The sequence below is a fragment of the Centruroides vittatus genome, unplaced genomic scaffold, assembly GCF_030686945.1.
Source record: "Centruroides vittatus isolate TY-2023 unplaced genomic scaffold, ASM3068694v2 scaffold_373, whole genome shotgun sequence".
Classification (NCBI taxonomy): domain Eukaryota; kingdom Metazoa; phylum Arthropoda; class Arachnida; order Scorpiones; family Buthidae; genus Centruroides; species Centruroides vittatus.
This window is the reverse complement of record NW_027122704.1, coordinates 903660-926396: the sequence shown is the minus strand read 5'-3', so window position 1 is coordinate 926396 and position 22737 is coordinate 903660. Positions and strand designations below refer to the sequence as shown.

The window sequence follows — 22737 nt, the reverse complement described above, 5'->3', positions numbered from 1 at the left end:
TGATGTCATAATTGTTTAATAGTTTAAAAATTCTTTTCGTATATTTTTCTAAACCTTACTGGAAAATGTGATATTTAATCATAAATTATCACATAAATATTGTGCGTTTTAAGCCTGTATAATTATGTAATACAGTATTATACAGTACATTAATAACGGGCATTGTCCTGTTTTTTTCAATGTGTTTTGTAATAAATGATATTTCTAAATTCTTCGCTTGTTCAATCGAAACTGTACGACTTGAAGCGATTAAACTTATTTTATTCCACACAAAAATTTATCCGGAAATTTTCCCCTTTTTGCCCCAATTGACGTTATAATATGCAACCTGTTTTCACGCACTATTAAGGATATAAAACTGATGATAGTTACAGTGTTTTAATATTAATCCTATATTTAAACTGTCCGTTATCGGCAAATTTTATAGACTATCGTTTCAAATCTTTAGATTATATATTTTAACTTCCATGTCAAAATGTTTGGAGCGTTTTAATACAACTGTAATCTAAATCTACAAAATTTCGTTATCTTTTCATTGCTTTATAAGGTATACGAAACTTTACTTCCTTGCTATATTTTTAGCAAGGAAATTCTTATAATTTGGTTATTCTACATGAAATTGTTTGAGAAACACAGTAACGTTATTAATTCTTTCACTATATTCCTCTTATAAATTTTTCATACTGTATGGTACTGTACATAATAAAAATAGGCATACTCAAAACTCCAAACGAACATTTTAAATTACTGAATATATATATATATATATATATATTTTTTTTATTAAAATATAAATTACTTGTTTATATCAGTGCATCTGTTATATTCTTTTGGTACCAATACAAATTACAAAATGATTGAATTATAATAAAAGAAAACATATGTTTCTAATAAGGATTTTAATATCAAAATAGAAGTTTATACATTTTTGGTAGACAATCCGGATTATTAATCACATTTTTACAAATACATTGGAATGAATTGGCTGCAATATAAATTGAACATCAAGTGCAAATATTTTTTAAAAATATACATTTGTTGTTTTTGAACAATACACCAGTACAATATTTTATTTATATCTGTTTACATTTAAATCATACAAAGAAGAAATTATATGATCAAAATTTAAGTAATTTATTATTAAATTCATTTTCAGATAAAATAGGCAATCAAAACTTTAGCAGCCACCTTAATTATTCAATAGCTACACAATTTAAGGAATGAGGTATTTTAGTTCAAATCACCCTGGTAATACAACCCATGTTATGAAAAATTACTTTGAAGAAAAATTATTGCAATAAAAAACAACCATTATTACAACTCAAAAGTACCTTTTAGTGCATTTACTAACCAAGAGGGTGCTTTTCATAATTAAAACTTTGTACTGCTTGTAATCATTCTAATTTCACTAACCAGATCTCTTATCATTATGACTTATTTGCTCAAAAATGTATGTAAAAATAAAATCCCATTTTGGAATATTTTATTAATACGTTGTTCAAATATGGACGGCATATAGTATAAAACATTTATATAAAATACATTAAAATGTTGATCAGAATTACATAATAAAATGTTGGAATGCTGAAACAATAAAATTAAGTCACAAAAAAAAAAAATTACATAAAACATTATTAATTTCATTATCAACAGCTGCCTGAAAAGTTCAAGCATTTTTTTTTCTATCATATTGCTTAATGAAATATTAGAAATAAAATATTTCAAACAGTAAATACTGCCATTGATCTTGTTTTCAGGGACTTGAGTCTTTTAAATTTCGGAAATATCACTTACAAATTACAGCTGATTGGAAGACAATATTAAAGTGTTACAATAGTATTATCCTCAGTTTTTTGTCCTTCCACTTCTGAAAATACCGCTCCTGTATGATCTCTAATTTCGTCTTCGTCGTACCGATCGTCGTCACTCGGGAGAGATTGAGCGGACTGTTGAGAACCGTGAGACATCTGTGAAGAATGACCGAATGATCCACGTCGTGGAAAAGCAAAATTGCATTGATTAGCAGGTCGAATTGTAATTATAAGATTGGATGAATTGGCAACCATCATATCCGTAACTTGATCTAAAGTTTTACCAACCACTTCAATTCCATTCACTTCTAACACCTCATCATTAACAGCAAGAAGACCTGTACTTTCTGCTAGTCCACCTGGTACTAAGCGAGAAATGAAAATTCCTGGCACTTTTTCTAAACCATGTGGAGTAACTCTTACACTAGTCCCATCACGAATATAAAATCCTAATGGTTTGTCAGATCCATGCTTCACAAGTCGTACCCGCCGACAAGTTTCAGGTACAATGTCAACATCAATGATTGAAGATACTTGTCTAAAATCTTCAGGTAAACTAATAGAAATGTGTGAACGAACTTTTGGAACAGAAGGTAAAAGATAATGACTTAAAAATTTCTTCTTTTTTCCAGCAATTCCATATCCATTTACTTCTTCCCAACTCTCACCTATTGAAAAAATAATTTTTTCTTTAGTATAGAAATGTTGAGACATAATTAATAAGAAATTTCATATAAATAGTCACATTAATCAAAAAAATCTTACAAATAGTAATAATAAAAATGTCCATATAAAAGCACAATAACCGACATCCAGAAAAAAATCTGCAGAATTTTATGACAGTTTTTACCTTGGGAAAAATGGGAAAAAGAAAACTATGAACTAAACAGGAATTTGAAAGGTGACGAAAAGCTATATATTATTTTTTTATTTTCATAACAAGTGTTCATTGTCAAATGTGGAGTGTAATACAAGTTTCTGTACAAGACTTTCTGGACAGTACTTTATGCACTGTTGTGTTTCTTGCCTTCCACGATTTTTTTGGCTACCTTGAGAATTGCCCAAAAATCCTCAATTGGCCTAATTTCTGGCATGTCTGCTGGGTTCTCTTCCTTTTTGATGAAAGTGATGTTTTGTTGCAGATAATTCAGTACAGTTTTGGCATGGTGGGAACCCACTCAATCTGATCAGAAGACATTCTGCTTGAGAATCACTATTTTGAATGTGTGGGATCAGGTGCTGTCACAAACATTCATTAAGTTCTGTTACCCAAATCAAAATTTTACCCTCAAATTTCTTTTTCTTGGAAAACTTTACATTGTCAGGTGTAGAGGAGATATCATTGGTTTAAAATTCACCATCATTAATTGTCAAGTGCAAGAGAGTGAAGTAAGATTCATCATCCAAAATGAAGAACTTTTAAAGTAACCTTTTGCATTTCATCTTTGCCAGTAATCTTTGGATGTGCATTCTGTCTGGAATTACCTGCTTCTTTCAATATTTATCAATGTGTTTTTGTATTCAAAGCCTCGTGAAACAAAGTACAGGAAATTTTCAGTTCCAGGGCTAAAGTCAAATTGAAACCTTGTCGCTGTCTTCAAAAGTCATCTTCAATTCTTCCAACTTGGCTCTTTTGTTAGAATTTTCATGTTTTTTTACCAGATTCCTTTTCACTCTGCAATGGTAATCCACTCTTAAAATGTTCAATAATGAAATATATTACATTTTGAAATTCCTTCATTTGCAAAATGAGTATGGTAAACTTTTTACCTAATATTTTATTTAATGTGTAAAATTATACAAAAAGATGCTTTTAAACCTAAGAGAGATTTAAAAAGCACCTTTTTTCATTACCACTTTGAAAGAGGCAAAAAATCAAATGCAGAAAAAGATTCTACAATGTTCTACATCATTCAACAAGCTTTTGGATTATAGCATATGCAGCATAATTTAAAATTATTGGCTGTTATCTAGAGCCTGGGATATTTTGTGATTATTCGTCTAGACACCATTACATCTATATATATAATCGAGACGAGTTGATGATGATGATGATAATAATAATAATCAGCACAGAGCCCAAACAGTTAGGAGCTGAAAGTTGAAATTTGGTACACAGTTAGGGTATGTCACGAGAACGCACACTAAGAAGGGATTTTTCAAAATTCCTCCCCACGGGGGAGAGGGACAGGAATAAGGCTTAACACTTCCATCAACAATGGAAGTGTTATGTAACAATGGAATTGTTAAGAGAAAGTGACGAGCAAGACGCAGATGCAGTTTTTTTCGTTTTTGCGGGAAATCGAACATATTTTTAGACCCATCTAAAAATTCTCTAATTAGTCTGGAAACAGGGGATCCCAATTCTTGCATTCTGTGAAAACACGTAAGGTTGACTATAATGTAATAATCTTAATCCTCATTATCGTTAATTTTGCCCGAGCAACGCCGGGCCCACCCGCTACTATAAAATAAAATATCAAAGTAACACTTTGATATTATGAAGATTTATATTCAAATAGACTAATAGAAAATTGAACATTAGTTAACATCTACAATCAGAATTATTTGGGCTACAACTGAACTAATTATGAAATGATCAAATAAAATATATTTAGTCTAAAAGGTAAGCAGTTAGACCAACAAATATAATCAGACTTGTAAATATTTGAGTATTTTCAATTTAATTACAATGGAATATATCATAAAATTTAAAATAAGAGAATAAATATAACAATTTAGAAAAAAATGTTTTGATTGTGTTTAATATAGCCTTCAAATAATATAAATACAATAATAAAATTCAATATTATTCAGATTTTATGTAACTTTAAATACTAACTTAAACATATTCACAAGAAAAAATTTTTGCACAACTTTAAAAATTTACAGTAAATGATTTCATTTGTTGTGGAATTCTGTATTGTATAATATCTATTGTTTGTTTGTGTTTGTGTTTAATTTCTGAATTTTGAGAAAGGAAGAAAAACAAATATCATCATTAATTTACAAGAGACTGAAAAGCCAATGCTCTGATATTGCCAAACTTCAGGATTTCTATATCATACATTTAGAAATTTTTCAAGTACTTGTATATGGATGACTGGCAAATGACAACACTCTAAAAATTACATCAAGATTCTATGATAAATTCATCAAAAACCAAGCCAATCTAAGAGAGATGGCAAAAATATTGCAAATGATTGAGTAATTTGTTTATAGGTTTTTCATGCTGATACATGACTTGTCAATGTTGCTGACTTACTGACCACCAGGAAAACTGACTGCCAGTAAATGACCTTCTGAAACAACTGGCCACTCAAAAATCTTTAGTTGCAGTGTCAGTGTCATTTGCTCATCTTTTCTTTGGAAAATCAGAATGATTTTATAATGCTTGATTTGCTTTATGCAATTAGTTTTGACATAAAGACAAAATATTAATCATAGATAATTTTCAAATTTATTTACAAATTTGGATTCTTGCTAGTAATTGAAGTGAATTATTATTTCTTACTCATGAAAGATGAAATAAATTAAATTTCTCAGAAAATTTAAATAAGAAAATGTTAAGTAAATTTGTTTATCGCACTTGAATATGTGAAGTGTAATAAACTTACTTTACTTGAGTATCAAGTAAAGTAAGTTTATTACACTTTACATTAGTTACACACAAGTATAAAAACAAAGAAATGAATTGAACACAATGATATAGAATGATTCACAATACAGACTAATCACCAACTCTCACCTCCCTTCCAAACACGTGATCAGAATGTTAGAGTTAATTGTCAAAGGTCAATGTAGTGATGAAAGTCTCTAAACACAGCAAAGTAAAATGACAATCACATGTACAATTTGGACCACAGTACAATAAATAATCTGCACAAAACTTTGATATGTTAACGAAAGAAATGCAAAGAATGAAGAAGTGCAACAAATATGAACAATCTGATTACTGGATTCACTGCCTTGTTCAGTACTATAGCAATGCTATTATTATATTGAATAATTTATTTGTGTAGACTGTCACATAATTTTGTCACCGAATAAATGAATAAATTTTTTAAAGTTCCTTTTTCTATGCCATTTTAAAATCTTTTTCAATTAAATTGTTTTATTCTACATTGAAAATTATTTAGTAATTGACTAAAAAATATTTCCAGGATTGTATAAAATTGGTTAAGTGCAAAAACACTAAAACTGTAACTTGGCAACTGAAAATTTTTTGGCAATCAGTTGTAAGGTCAATTACTAGCAGTCAATTTTCCTGGTGGTCGTGTTCTGTCAGCCAGTCAGTGGCTGCCATTTGGCAGGCAGCCAATCAGTTGTCCTGGTTGATTTCTTTGTTTCAATGCATTCCTTAAACCTCAATCATGTAAGCTAAAAGACAGCTAAATAACATAACAAAAATCAAATAAAAAACATTGCAAGTTTGGCAATTTTTGTATCATTTGATTCAGATTGATTAGAACTAGTTATTACCATTTAAATATGCTAATAGGGGTAAGAAAATTTTTATGGCTGATGATCACAATCACCAATTCTTTTGCAATAAAGGAAAATCAACTTTTAAAATCAGATATTATCTAATAAATGGTATGGTATGGAGCAGAACCATAATAAATAAAAACTCACTAAGTTTTCATTCATTATGGTTCTACTCCATACTATTGGCATGAGAATCAAGCTGTATTAAATGAATGAAAAGACTCATCTAGTTTTTTGTTGAATGAAAGTAATTAAGATATTACAGATGGTATATTACTAGTAAATCAATGGGTTTATTAGCGTTTCAAGAATAAATTTTGGTTACTTCAACAAGACTGGATATAGATTACCACTGAAAAATAAATAATGTATCTTAATAGTACTTTAATAAGATGTGTAGGTGTGAGACATTACATTATACTTAACTTCCAAATTCACCAAATTTCAAATCTAATGAAGAGCTATGTAAATCTTCATAGTCAATCTTGGAGAAAAAAGTGTGTTATGCAAAATATATCACTGAAATTGTGATAAAGGAACATATAAAACAATATTTTTACAGAGCAGCAGATGATCTTCAATAATTTTCTTATGTATGTTCAAACATGTAGAAAGATGAATGGAAAAATTTCAAAATCTATTAGAATAAAACTTATAGAAAATTCTCTGTAGAACCTTCTTATTTTTATAGTTATTACTATTAATTTGAAAGATTTGAATAAATACACACTCAACTTTTGCTGCACCTTGTATGACAAAAGAATTTGCCTATTCACTATAATTTGCTATAAATTATTCATAGAGGGAGGGAAAATCAGCAAAGTTCAATCCATTGTTCAGTTTTGGCAGAACTTCAGAAAATATATATATATATATTTTTTTTTGTTTCCATTTGCATTTATTCTGTATTTTATATAGCTTAAGTCCAATTCTGTTTTAAAATAATGGGAAGATTGTTGTTTTCTCAATGTGTTGATATGTTTTAATAAGAACATATTACTGAAAATGTTGAATATTTCACCATTAATTATGACTAATACAAATGCAGAGAAACTGAGTATATGAAGCTCAAATCTGAACAAATACATTTAAAGTGAGACAACATTAATAAGTTTTACTTAAACAATGGGTTTGATAAACATTCTTTTCAGTTGGAAATATATAGTATATATGAATGAATGAATAAATAAATATAGTTGTAAGCTTCTTGCTTCTAATGAATTAAAAAATTATCTCAAACTACCAATTTCTGGAGATATACGAGGCTTATCAAACTGTATAGGAGTGTTAGAAAACTGAGATTACATCAATAAAAGAATAATTTTATTCTTGGGATACATTTCAGTCTTCACTAGACCCTCTTCAGCCAATATTACATAAATACTGACACCTACAACAATTGCAAAAAACTTACATTTAACATTTAAGTTTAACTTAATACATAAAAAATGTACTAAAGAAAAAACAAACCTGCACTATTTTAACTAAATTACTAAAGGTTATTCAATTTTGAGTCATCATTGAACATTGTACTAAAGGCTACATGGGCTTATACTGCTAACTGTACAGATGTCTGTTTACAAATTCTTCTATGTAATCTACTGACTTCACATAAACAATTTCCCATGTGACTCTGTATTGAGTCTGTAATATTGGTTAACAGTAACTCCGTTTGGTGAGAACTGGTAGCCAATTCTCATCAAATAGTTGTACAGACAGTTAGCAGTATATATTCTTGTAACCTTTTGTTTTTTGTTTTGTAATTTTTTATTTATCAAGTTAAAGTTAAATGTAAGTTTTTTGCAATTGTTTTATGTATCAGTATTTATGTAATAGTGACTGAAGAGGATCTAAGTGAAGACTGAAATGCATCCCACAAATAAAATTAATCTTTTATTGATGTGATCTTGATTTTCTAACACTCCAATACAGTTTAGTAAACTTTGTAAATTATCACAAATTAGTAGTTTGAGATAATTATTTAATAAATGAATGAGTTTGTGTCCTTTTCTTTTTATTTTGAATTTTATTTCAATACTTACAAACAGTATGTACAAACTGAAACTTTGTAAAAAAAAAAGTATGTTCACATTTTGAAGTAGCCATTTTCTTGTTATAGCCTTCCTAAGACAGAAAACTGCTTGAGCCAAAAAGTTTATAAAGTTCTGTGTAATTCTGGCTCTCAAGTTTTACTGTATAATTTTTGAAGACAATGGGAAAGTATAATTTAGGATACAATAATAACAAATAGTATGCATTACATTTGCCTAATTTTACATTTGCATAATCAAATTATTATTCTAATTAGTTACTCATCTATTTATAAAACAATTTTGTCTAATAAAATTTTTGTTTTTACATTAAATTTACATCCAAATAAAGTCAGATACAAAAGTAATGCATTATCTGTTTTATATTTTCTACATATCTACTTAGGAAGTTGCCTCTCAAACTAATAAGTGTATTTATTTTGCTTTCATTAATATTAATAACTTTATAATTGAATATCAAATAGTTTATTAACCATATCTTATTTCTTGATAGCTTTGACCAGATTACTAAGAATGATATTGAAGCAAATAACAACTAACTAAAAATTAACCTTAATGATAATTTCCTAAACAGATGTTTTTATTTAATACAGAGACTAGAAAATATGGCTTTAAGAGATCTGTAATGTTTATATTATAAATTTTAATGTTTTGTGTAATAAACAGTTGAACAATAATTGAAAAAGATTAGTCTGATTAATTTTGAAAGAGTTTAATAAAAATGTTTAAAATATATAACCATAATTGTTATACTTTGTTTATTTCTAATCATCACATTCTGAATTTGTAACTTTCAAATGGTAGAGATTTTTGAAGTCATAAATTCAAAATTACATAATTTTTTTAAAATCAGTTATATATAAAACATTTATCATCAACAAAAAGCCAAAATAAATATATTTATTGTAATATTTATTTATAATATTGTTACTAATCCAAAAATTTGTATTATTATAACAAATTATTTTTTGCAAATTTTTAATACTTTTAAATTTAATTTTAAAAGCAATTTATTTCATAGTTGAATGATTAGATAAAATAAATTATGCATTAATTTAGGAAAATATTTTTTTCTTTTTTTTTAAATTAATAAAACATACCTTTTCTCTGAACCAAAACTCTTACTAATGGTCTTGCAGAACTAATAGCTCTAGCAAAATTTTCATCATTATTAATTGGTAACAAATCACCATGAACAGGATCAGTATAACAAAGTGTAAATGGAATGTCAAAAAGGTGGTGAAATTTCTCTATTAAGTTACAGAAGTCATCAAACTTTGTGAGATCATTCCTCTCCAATGAAAAACGACGGAATTCTGCATCAAACTATAAAATTAAAATATTTGTTTTATTCTTATGTTAAGTAATACTGTAATAATAATATAAATATTTAATAATAATTAAAACAAAGAATAATTTTCACATTCAAAAGTATGATTTATATAATAATGAATTTATCAATAAAAATTTTAACTATTAAAAATATTAAAGAAAGATTATTTTTATTTTTCAATAAGTAACCTAAATTTTTAAATCTTTTCTTAAAGTCAAAGTTTTATCAAGGTTAACATTTTCGAAATAAATGTTTAATTTATTCTGAAAAAATGCTAAACTATTTTCAATATTACACAGGGGAAAAATAAATAAATATTACTATATCATTTATACCACTTTAAAAATGAATGTACAATAGTTTACACATAAACTATTTAATATCATCTTAATGACAGCATCCTCAGATTCTCATAAGAATATATGTAAATTATAAGGGTGTATTGTTTGGTAGTTATTGTAAACAATGTAGACATATTACTTTAAGGAACTTCACTTTAGAGTGCTTTACTTTAATTATATTCAAGTTTCATATTCAATTCATTTTTATTATTTTTGGTACTTTACTTGTTCTTAAGGGCATTTTTTAGTATTTTTATTTATTTATTTTTAATCTTGCATCTTTTTTGAAGGCCTAGCACTATTGCACACTTATGATGGTGTATGTTCTTATGCTTTTATATGAACTGGCAGCAAAAAAAAGGCTGCATTTTGTTTTAAGGTAATATATATCAATTTTCTAGAACCTAATCCATCATACTGGCAATTTACAGTATGCTTGCATATAATACAGCTAACATACTGTATATTCAATTAAATAATTCAATTCTTTTTTATGAAAATGTTAATAAATAAATTGCTTTTTGTTTTTTTATGTATCTTAACATATCCAATTTTATACTTCATATCAATTTTCTCTCTCTTCTGGCATCAATTACATTATTAGATTATCTAAGTTCATTTCTACAAGGTGACAATAATTAACCCGTACAAAGTTTGTAGCAATGCTGCACCTGAACTTTTTTACTGTCACCAATTTACATACTATTGTTTAATTCTCCATGATTTCCTGCCCGTGTAGATGTACTTTCGATGTAATAAGGGTTAGTTCTTTATTTTTTTAATGGTGTCGAACAAATGTTGTGCAATTTTGGAGCTATTCTGGCAAGGAAAGCATCAATGTGAAATTGTTCGTCTGCTCGGTGTTCCAAAAATGACAGTCTCAGATGCAGTTCGGCGATTCAAGGAGCTTGGCCACAATGGTGACCGTCCCGGACGTGGAAGAAAGCGCACTGTCAACACGTCTAGGAACCGCAAGATCATCACAAAGCAAGTTGACTGACATGCGAAGGTCTCCATGAGAAAAATTGCTCGTGAGATCAGAATCAATTGCGAATCGGTGCGGTTAATGGCGAAAAAGGAACTCGTACTCAAGCCCTACAAGTTCCAAAAGGTTCAGCTCCTCACCGATGAAAACAAGTGCGTGAGACTCCAAAGATCCCGTTAACTCAAGCGTCGGGCCGCAGGTCGACAATGGGAGTGCATTCTCTTCACAGACGAGAAGCTTTTCTCCGTACAACCATCAAAACGACAGGAACTGGTCCGCGGGGGCTCCTGGACGCTCAGCCGTCATCGAACATCACAAAATCCAATGTCAGTCATGGTTTGGGGCGGAATTTGTGCGAGCGGCAAGACACCCCTTGTTTTCGTCGATCAAGGGGCCAAAATCAATCAAGATGTGTACCACCATGACATTCTCGAGGCTGTGGTACTTCTGTGGGCTCAGCAGCATTTTGGCAGTGTGAAATGGACATTTCAGCAGGACTCGGCGCCGACACACAGGGCAAAGAAGACTCAGGAGTGTGCAAGGCTCATTTTCCCGATTTCATCTCGTCTGCGGAATGGCCACCGTACTTGTCGAATCTGAACCCAATGGACTACAGTGTGTGGTCCATTTTGGAGGCCAGGGCCTGTTCTAAGTGCCATGAAAGTTTGGAGTCGCTGAAGCAATCCTTGCACTGGGAGTGAGACAAACTGTCTCCAGAAGAGTGCGGCCCATCGCTGAGAACTTCAAAACGCGTTTGGGGCTCTGCATCAAAGCAACAGGAGGCCACTTTGAAACTGGCTGAATATCTGATTAATACGTAAAGTATTGTCACTGTTATATGCCGTTGTTTTGCTAATTTTCATTTCTTTAATAAATTTACGATACAAAAAACTTGTACGGGTTAATTATTGTCACCCTGTATTATAACAGTTCAAAATGAATTTACAAATTTTTTATTTATTTTTTACTATTATCATAAGAATGCAAAGTAATGAAACATTATGGAAACTGTTATTACTCATATGGTCTGAATGCAAATTAATTCAGAATGAAAAAAACAGGTGACAATGACTAAATAAACAACTATGTACAGTATATATGAAGAGATTTATATACTGAATCAGCCTCATAATTTTGCTTTGTGGAAAAGTTTGTTATTAAGAAAAATAAATATGTAAGAAAAAGTTATATCTAAGTAAAAATTTATAAAAGAAATAGTCAAAACAATAAAAAGTGGATATACATATTTTTTATTTTAATCAAAAATATATTTTAAAAAATTGTTTTTTTTTTTTTTTATTCTTCACATTTTACCCCACAATTTGTAGCATAAAACTGAACTACACCTATTTAATAAATAATATCAGATAAACTGTTACGTTCTGGAAGCCAAAAACCTTAATAAAATGAATTATCTTATAATATAATTGAGATGAGTTGATAATGATGATACTGATAATATTAAGTGCAGAGCCCAAACATTTAGAAGTTGAAAGTTGAAATTTGGTACACAGGGTACATCATGAGAACGTACACTAAGAAGGGATTTTTTGAAATTCCCCACGGGGAGAAAGACAGGATTAAGGCTTACTGGGAAAAACTTGGCTTCTACTGTACTATTTTAGATGCCTTTTTTGCATTTATGCAGGAAATCATTTTTAGATCCATCTAAAACTTCTCAATGATATTTAGTGTTCCATTGTATATAAAATTGACACAAAGAGCACATGCACATAAGTTTGCTTTATTCAAACTCTTCGTCTTAATGATTGATTTTATGTTTGAATTTATTTTTATGAATGATTATGGAAGATCCAGCTTATTTTTCAAATTTATTAAACCTGAAGAAGAACCCAGAAAGAGTTACGAAAACGTTTATTATTCGTCACTTAGTGGTACTAAGTACTAGTTAAAGGTTGCAGTGAATCTTATTTATCATTATCCAGTTGTGGTACGCAGATATCTAAAAATTCTCTAATTAGTCTCAAAAGAGGGGAGACCTAATTCTTGCACTCGGTGAAAAGGAGTAAGATTGGCTATAATCTAACTTAATCTTTGTTATCGTTATGTTTTGTAATGCAATGCAGGACTCATCTGCTGATTTAAAATAATTAGGAAAATAAATAAATTTTATAAAATTTTATCCTAATTTTATTAGAGAGTAATATTTATTATGATGATGAAACCAAGAAATATAACTCAATTTTACAGTATTTGGATAACGTTAAAATTACTACATTTATAATCAAAAGTTTTTATTTTCAGTTAAATGATTTGATTATCCCTATGAAATGAAAATACTGGCTTTTTCAGATTGGATAATATATATATTTATTGAAATCTACCAGGGATGTATCCAGAGGAGATGCTTATGATACTGCAGCACCTCCTTGATACCAAAGTAATCAGTTTTTGTTATTTTATATCATTTAAAATTAAAATAAATATAACAACACATATCATATAGCTTCAATGGCAGAAAATAATCTTATACAAACAAAAAACAAGCAGAAAAATTTTAACTGATTTCCTGAAAACAGGACAAAAAGTGTGACACAGATTAAAGATGATTAAATATGAAATGTAATTTTGATAATTTTAAGAAATGAGAAGTGAAAATAAGAAATGTAATGATTTTATACCTTTTCTATTACTCCTTTTGGAATCACACTGAGAATAAATCATACTGTAACTTCTATAATTTATAGTCAATTATCAATTCAAAATTATTAATTATCCATTTTCCATCTTCCATTTAACAAGTTTAAAAAGTTAATGAAAAACAAATGATGTAAAAATTAAGGCAACTAAGGTAATTGAGTAATATCCTCTAAAAAATGACAAAGGACGTGTGCCTTGGAACTTCTGAAACCTATCTTGAGTAGCACCCATATTCTAAAAATTCTGGATAGGCCACAGCAATCTAGATAATATTTTCATGTTTTTACCTGATGATGTCTATTTCATATAAATGAAAACTTTAGTAAATTTTTTCTTTTCATAGTGCTGGTGTTGATTTTGTGCATTGTGTATTTTAATGTATTATTTAAATTAATGATTTGTTCATTTATTTATAAGTATAAATGAAATCTATTGGCTTATTTCCTAATTGATACAAGATTGTATTAGTGGAAAGAGGTGTCTATTTTATAGATATAATTACACTATTATTTTTCATTCTTAATCACATCTAAACGTATCAATTTTACATAAAACTTTTCAGATCATTTATTGCAAAAATTTCAGAAAATTTTTTTAAATTCTTAAAATTATAAATTACTGAAAATTTAACATAACTTCATTTTGAAAGTAATCAGATTTTTTAATATAAAAATTATTATTCTTTGAATTTTAAAGATTAGATAAAAATTAATAATTATCAAGAATTGTCCAATAATTTAAAATAGCAAAGCATAAATTAAACAATAGTAAATAAAACAATCTTTCACATGCTTTTTATTTATTAACAAATATGATGAGTGCCAAAATATTATGCAACAATACATCAACCAGCTGACACAAATATAATAAACTCTGGCCTATTTATGAGAGATGTGAGCCAAATTTTTGGAATTTTTGATTAAATTCATTATTCAATTGTTAATCATAATTAAAAATAAATTTATATCAAAAAAATCTAGCATTTATTTCTCAGAATCATCAAAACTAACATAAAATATTAGAATTTTCAATATCTATAAACTGTTAAATTTTCAATTTAGACAAAATTCCAATTTTAATAAAAACATTGTATTAAAAAAAATAGTATTTTTTTAAGCATCAAATTTCAAATTCCCAAAATTTTAAATTTGAATAGTTGAATACTGAAAATTAACTTGCGGTTCTCTATGTTATTTTCTTTCTTTTTTTTCTTTGTATCACATACTAAAACCCACAATCATGACAACACAATAATTGAAAGCAAATATTTTTAAAACCAAATAATTTACTATTCTTTATGCATAAAAATTCCTGCATAAATGAAGTTTTGAAAGAATAAAATAGCATGTTGAAAAAAATCATCGTGCATAAATTTTTTAAATTTTAAATTCTTTTAGATAATGTACAGTACACATGAGATTTTGAAAACGATAATATAGATTAATAATTATAAAATAAAAATAAGAAATTTTAAAGGATAAAATTAAAAATATATTAAAATAAATTAAGGTAAATAATCCTATAATTAAATGATGATAGGTTACTAGAATTCCTCTTGATAAAAATTGTTTAATCTATAAAGAGTACATTCGTATGATATACAAAATGTTATCATATGAATGTACTCTTTATGCTAATCTTAATTCTTCAACTACTAATAATCAAAATTAGTAGTTGAAGAATTAAATATACTTCAAGTACTAATTTTGATTATATATAGAATGTAGTTAATTACAACTATTTTTCTTAAGTTTCAGTAAAATGCTGGCATAATGACTACTTTCTAGCTCCAATATAAAAAAGGATTTCTGAATTACGGTTAATTAGAAAATAAATAAATCTTAAATATCTTATCATTGAGATTAGACTTCTGAAGGGAAAAAAACCTTCATTCATTCATGGAGTATTTCCTCAGGATTTATTGTTCAACTTTGTGTTATTTATTAGAGCAGTCTAGTCTGTCAAAATGGATATTTTAATCAAACCACAAAACTTAACAGATATGAAAAACATTTTACATGCAAACTAAGAGCTAAAACTTACAACTATTTTCATGAAATTATATTGTTAATAATTTCGGATCCTTATCTAGTATCAGAGTATGAAAAGAAAAATCAAACTGTCATTTTATAATAGTAAATTTATATATATATTAATTGCAATATAATAATTATAAATAATAAGTTTTTGTTATAATACATAAAAAGTATTTGTTTTAATATGTATTATGGATATAAGTATAGAAATTTGAATATGTTACAATTTCAGAAATATTTTATTCCACGTTTAGAATCTTAAATAATTGCTAAAATCATCTTTAGAATATGATTAAAAAGAAAAACTTTTTCAAAGCAATATTTACATACTTAAAAAATCGTATTAAGAATATACACAGAATATATAAAACTTTAAAATAAGTTATTTTATGAATAATATTAACAAAAAAAAAAATTACTTCTTCATAAATTTTTAACACAAATTAATTATTATTATTATGTTTTCAGTCATTTAATTCTAACATCAAATATTACATAAATATAAATGTAAAAAAAATTTTTTACATTTATATTATATATTATATAATATTTTTAACAAAATAATTTAATAAATGAAAAGAAAAACATTTTATATTAGTATTAAGCGAAATCTTAAAAAATTAATTTTTATGAAATTTCAATTCATTTTGAAATATAAATTTTGTATTTCTCACTGAAAATTATTTCATTTCATTCCAGGAAAACTAAAAATAATAAGGTTAATGAATCCAAAAACACAAAGAAAAATTTTAATTCAAAAGAAACTATATTATTTTAAAAATATGAAAACTATATAAATCAAATTCTATTTTTACATCATTATTAAATAACAGCTTTTAAAGAGTTATTAAATAACAGAAAGTATAGTATAGACTGATATATTTGTTTACTTTACAAGTAAAATAAAAAATGTAAGAAGGAAAAGCATACTAAGTAAATTTTCAGTTTATTTTAAACAGGAAAATAAAACAATAACGATAACATTTCAGTTATATATACAAGATTAATTTTTTATATTAATTTAATAGATACTTTTTAAAATAATTTCTTTTTTAATTCAATTTCCTTTAATATTCCTTTGCCTAATATATAGTTTCTTAATTTCAGTTTAACTTATTAAACTAATTTATTTCAACTAATAACAGTATGTTTTGTAAGTAAAAAATTAATATAAAGTTAAGTTGACAGCTTAGAAATATATATGAAGATTATTATTATATAAAATATTAACAAATTAAATTTAAAAAAAAAAATATATTAATTAAAAATATTTTATAATCCATTTAATTTCTGAAAATGAAAGGAGTTGTTTAATAAAGATAGTTACCATCATCCTGTCTTATCACAGTAATTATAATGCATTTCAAGGACTAAAATGTAATAGATTATCCTTCCACATATGCATATAATACTCTGTAGATTAGAAGGAATTTAACAAAATATTTTTAAACACCATCACTTATAAAAAATTTATTATAATGTTTTATTTAATGGGGTAAATTTTATAAGATATATTTTATTGAATTTTAAAATATTTTTAAAATTTTCAAGGTACACATAAAATATTTATTTTAAATTTAAAATTTGTGTGTGTATACGTATATATGCCTAATTATATAATTATAATTATAATTATAAACTGTATTTATTATTATTTAAATTAAAAATTAAATTATCACGAGTAATAACAACAACATAATAAAGCCTATTATATAAGAATAAATTTTATATTCTTCTATAATAACGTGAATATTAAATTTAAATTCACTGTTGAATGAAAAGAATGAAAATACAAAATTAAAAAAATTTTGTATTTGATGTGTTATGTATTATGTTCATGTACTGTATTTGTATACAGTACATGAACATAACTATTATCCTCTAAGTTGTTTATCTGATAAAAAAAATAAATAAAAAGACAGTAAACAGACATAAAAAGAAACTAAAATATTTAAATAATCAATATATTTTTGAAAAAAAAAAAAGTAAAAATTTATGCTTTAATCAAAAACACTATATTTGAATTATTTATTTATTATAAATCTAATTATTTTATAACAACAAATATATAATTCTTAATAGAAAGCTTATCTGGAAAAGAAAAAATATATATTTCGATTATACTAAAAGAATATCTGAAAATAATTAGGCCTACTTGTGATATTTATTATTATAATACTCTAATTATATCAAACTTTTATCTATTTTAAATGAATCAGTCTATATTTTTAATTTTTTTTCTGAAATATTAGAAAACAAATTTATTGATTCTAATCTTAATGAAAGTTTTTTCGTTTATATAAACTTTTAGTTTGTTATTAAAGTGTTTTACAACTTTTATAGATATATTTATAATATAAATATTCATTTACATAATAAATAATTTCAATTTAATTTTCAAAGATTTGAAATAATAAATGGTCTAATAAATAACTTTTTATGTTTATAAAACCAGTTTAAATTGATATTTATAGTTAATAGTGAATCTAAGATATAACTAAATACATATCTTACAAAAAACATTAGAAAATATAAAATATAATAGAAAATTCTTATATTTAAATAAAATTATTCCACATAACATTAAGAAAATACAAATTAGTATCAAAATATTTTCCTTACTAATTTTTATCACACATGACTTTATATATAAAGCAAATAACAACCTGATTAAAAATTATGAATTAAAATGCAACAGCCTGGTTAATGTATAAATAATTTAATCCCTTTTTAATAAATATTTAAGAAATTTTTTGATCATTAAACTTAGAAATTAGTTGAAATCAACACAGAATTGGTGTAACATGCTTACATTTTTCATTGTAATTGATTGATTTTGCGTTCAACACGTGTTTACAAAACACCACCACCGAAACTACACTTAAATCAATTGTATTTTATGTGTAATTTTCATAACGTTGAACGAAAATCCAATTAATAAGCACGAAAACATAAAATGGAATGAATCTGTTTCGTAAATGGCTTCTAGGTTAGTGGCTGTAATGTCAACAGTTAGGTGTATTGAAAAGTTTATAAATTCCTGTAGAAAGGGTTTTATAAGTAATCGCGAGTAAAATTCTGTTCACAGATGAATGTTAATTAGTCAATTCTTGAATAATAATTCAAGGAATCATTATAGCAATGATTCAAGAGAAAGTTATTTGATAGAAATTGCACAATCATATACAATACATTAGAAAAAAGGACTATTTGACGTAATTTAATAGTTTTAACGTAAGCAAAATTCATTAAACTAACCTTGCTTTTGATTTCTACTAAGTTACGATTCGTCTTTTGGATAATTTTCGAATTTCTTGACATTTCTTAAATCATTGGTTTGGAATGGTTACGAATCTGGCAACAAGACTACATCTGACGTCACGATAGTCTCGAGTCATCCCCTCTGCAGACAATTATTGGAATTTCTGTAATTACGCAATCGAAATTTTTCATCATTCATTATTTTAAATCTACAAATAATTATCAATAGTAATTAATAAAATAATTATATAAAAAAATTTTCGTGTCTCATTTAACTATTATATTTATTTATTTTTATTATTATTATTTTCTATTTTTAGATGGTTGATATATCCTCTACTTTTTGCTTTGAAATTCAATGGCTAATAATAAAAGAGAATGTCTTAAACAATCATTTAAGTACTCTCGCATTTATCCTTCTCCCGATTAGTTTTATATAAGGGGAGTTATTAATGAAACAAATATTTAATGTAGTTCTAGAATAATGGTGTGAAAGTGATTCGCGTTTACTTCAAAAAAATCCACTTCTCTTGATGGAAAATATTTATAATTATTGGAGTTTACTTCGCAAAATTCTCAACGTACTTGAAACGTACTTTGTACTTCTATTACCCGTTCAGGCAGATGGCAGAACTGCAAAGGCGTTTGCCTGCCGCTCAAAAGCAGTGATCACCAAACTTTTTTTAACCGCGTACCCCTAAAATGGAAATAATTATAAGTCGTATCCCCTATAATATAATACATAATATAATATAATATAGTATTTTGAAGGGAAACTTGGCGTACCCCCCAACTATCGCTTTGCGTACCGCCTTGATTACGCGTACTCCACTTTGGAGACCACTGCTCTAGAAGAATCAAATACTTGTTTTAAGAATTTTTCATAGACAATCTGCATGGCTATATTAAATCAAATTCGTCAAAATATGGTCTTCTTACGCAGTGGCGTAGCGAACATAACTGGCGCCCGGGGCACGACACTTTATTGGCGCCTCCTCTCTCCTCCAGAAACACATATAGTTTGTCTTGGAGACCATTTGGGCCCCCCTCTGCGAGTAGCGCCCGGTGAATGATACACTCCCTTGCTCCCCTCGCTACGCCACTGTACTCACGCCGGTATTGATTGTCGAAACGTCCTGGCACTTGAAAGAAACACAGTTCAATTTTGTGTAGGGATTATAATGGATACTTAATACTGATATGATGTGTTCCTTATCTCAGTAGCGAGGTTGAGGCCGAAGTTTTTAACGCGATAACGTGTACGTCAGACGTTCAGCACCTCTTTCCTGTAAGCCTAGAAGTTTGACAATGGAAAGTCAGTGGAATGCTCGACATTCCAAACGCCATTGCCAAACTTCTAGGCTTACAGGAAAGCGGTGCTGAACGTCTGATGTACACGTTTTCACGTTGAAAACTTCGGCCTCAACCTCGCTAGTATTTAGTCGTATTGCGGACTTACTGAATCCGTGATCATTGTGTTTAAAGCTCCTATTGATACCTGCAAGATTTTTTTGTTTTTTTTTTATAATTTAGTTTAATTTTATAAAAACATTTAGTTAATTCTATTGAAAAATTTTTCGCATATTCTATAGTTAGATACATAAAATTGTCAGCATATTTAAGAGGAGTCCCAATATCGTATGTCGCGACCAGTGGCGTAGCGTAGTGGGGACGGCAGGGGCGATCCGCCCCGGGCGGCACTTTTAGGGGACGGCAAAATTTCACAATAAATAATATCTTGTAAAAATTTTCGTAATAAATGTGATTATTATACAGTATTGTAAAACATAAATACATGAATTTTTATTTGTAACCTGTACAATACACAATAATGATGATTGTTCTTGCCGAAAAATTCTTTAGAATTACTGTATATTTCAGTCTTTTAAATTGAGATACCTAAATAAGGGGGCGGCGAAATTTTCCTCCGCCCGGGCGGCTGACACCCACGTTACGCCACTAGTCGCGACATACCTCGTCTACAGCTCGGGGCCAGGCGCCTTGAGTGCGATGCATCCCCTTGGGGCCGATCCTACTTTTAGATATCTTTATTATTTTATACAGATAATTTACTATGATATTCAAAACATGCAGCTCTTGTATTTTGTATATATAAATTATAACATTTGTGAGAAATTTTCTGTTGGTTCTAACACATGATGGAGACAATTTCTTTTAATACCCTGTATTCTCAATAATTTTTACTTTCTAAATGCTCTCGTGACAGGAAAAAACGTTGTTTCATTTTTCCAACAGGTATTTATTATCAAAGCAACCTTAAAATAACGATTAAATTTAAAATAAAAAAATATTTATTAGATCGCTCAACGGTATAGCCGATGAATATACTGGGTGAAATGACATATAATCCTATCTAATTAGGTCTATATACTTTTTCTCCAAAGTATTAATATTTTGTAAAAAATAAAATGAGAGAGTTTTATCACAATTTCAAGCAATTTCACATTTGCTTGAAATTGCCATTCAAGAGAAGAAATGATTAATCCCTCGTGTTATTACCTACGGTCTTACGAAGGAAATTATTGAGTAATAAATTGGTTAATATTATCGAAAAAATTAATAGATAGAAAATAATTTTAAAATATTTTAAATTTCAAATAAAAATAAATATTAAGTATGCTTCCAACATTTTCTATTAAAATATTGTTTAGAAGTACTTTTGTAGGCCTATATAGAATAATTTTCGATAATTTTAATTGTAATCATTTGTTTTTAATAGATGGCATTATTAAAAATATCAATATGCTGTATTATAACCATTAAACTAACTTATAAAAATATGCCTTGTTATTTATATTTATACAAATACTTTAGATATATGTATACTATACTACACGTATTTACACTTTAGATATATAATTATATCCAGATTTTCTTAGTCTCATATCACAGAGATAAATTGTTCCTCTCTCGGAGAGCTTCAAATTACAAAAATGTATATCTGAAATATAAACCAATTCATATAAATACATGCTTACTTTTATTATAACTTATCTTGTGATTGACTATAATGAGAGCTTTGTATTATTAAAACATGCTCGATAAAAAACTTTCAGTTACTATTAAGGCTGTGTTAAAAGTTAAAGTTTCTTTCTAACTTATAGATTAATCCATTGCTGTACTACGATTTCAATTATAAAAGATCTTTGCGAAGTGTTCAAAATATATTTTAAAATTTATGTAATAAATTAATTTAAACTTTTAAATATAAATGTAATAATAAAATTAATATTTTGTTAAATTTTTAGAGATATACTGGTGAAAATTTAATTTTTAAAATAAAAGAATTGCTATGTATTAACTCAGAAAATATGTTGGTAACAGACGGAAAAGAATATTTACAGTATGACATATGAGTGCTTGAGAGGGTACTTAAAATATTTACTTAAAAAAAAAAAAGCATATTTTATTTTATTTATAAAATGAATAAAGTTTATATAAAGATTAAGTAATTTATGTTACTTATTATTTGAAGTATCTACAGAACATGATATATTTACCATTTTGTTTATGTTTAAAATATATCTCGAATCATAAATATTCTGACCCGAAGACAAGATTAACGTTATCGCAAATTCCATTCTACTGATTTCTACATTGCTGTTATTACCAGTAATAAAGATGTACAGTACGTAGTATTAGATCTTCTTTATTGCTTTTAGCCTATAAATATTATTCTATTTTCAGTTCAGATTAGTTTTAAAAATTATACCATTAATAATCTCACAATTCTTTGGGTTTGTCATACA

At 27.1% G+C, this 22737-nt stretch overlaps 1 protein-coding gene across 1 annotated transcript; it reads right to left on the bottom strand.

Annotated features, from left to right (window-relative positions):
• Positions 1 to 882: 882 nt before the first annotated feature.
• Positions 883 to 19119, bottom strand: par-6 (partitioning defective protein 6). The gene is made up of 3 exons (XM_067286581.1): positions 18965 to 19119; positions 9451 to 9676; positions 883 to 2479 (listed from the first exon to the last, which is right to left on the bottom strand). The coding sequence occupies exons 1-3, from the start codon at positions 19025 to 19027 to the stop codon at positions 1821 to 1823; spliced, it is 948 nt and encodes a 315-aa protein (XP_067142682.1). The 5' UTR covers positions 19028 to 19119; the 3' UTR covers positions 883 to 1820.
• Positions 19120 to 22737: the final 3618 nt, after the last annotated feature.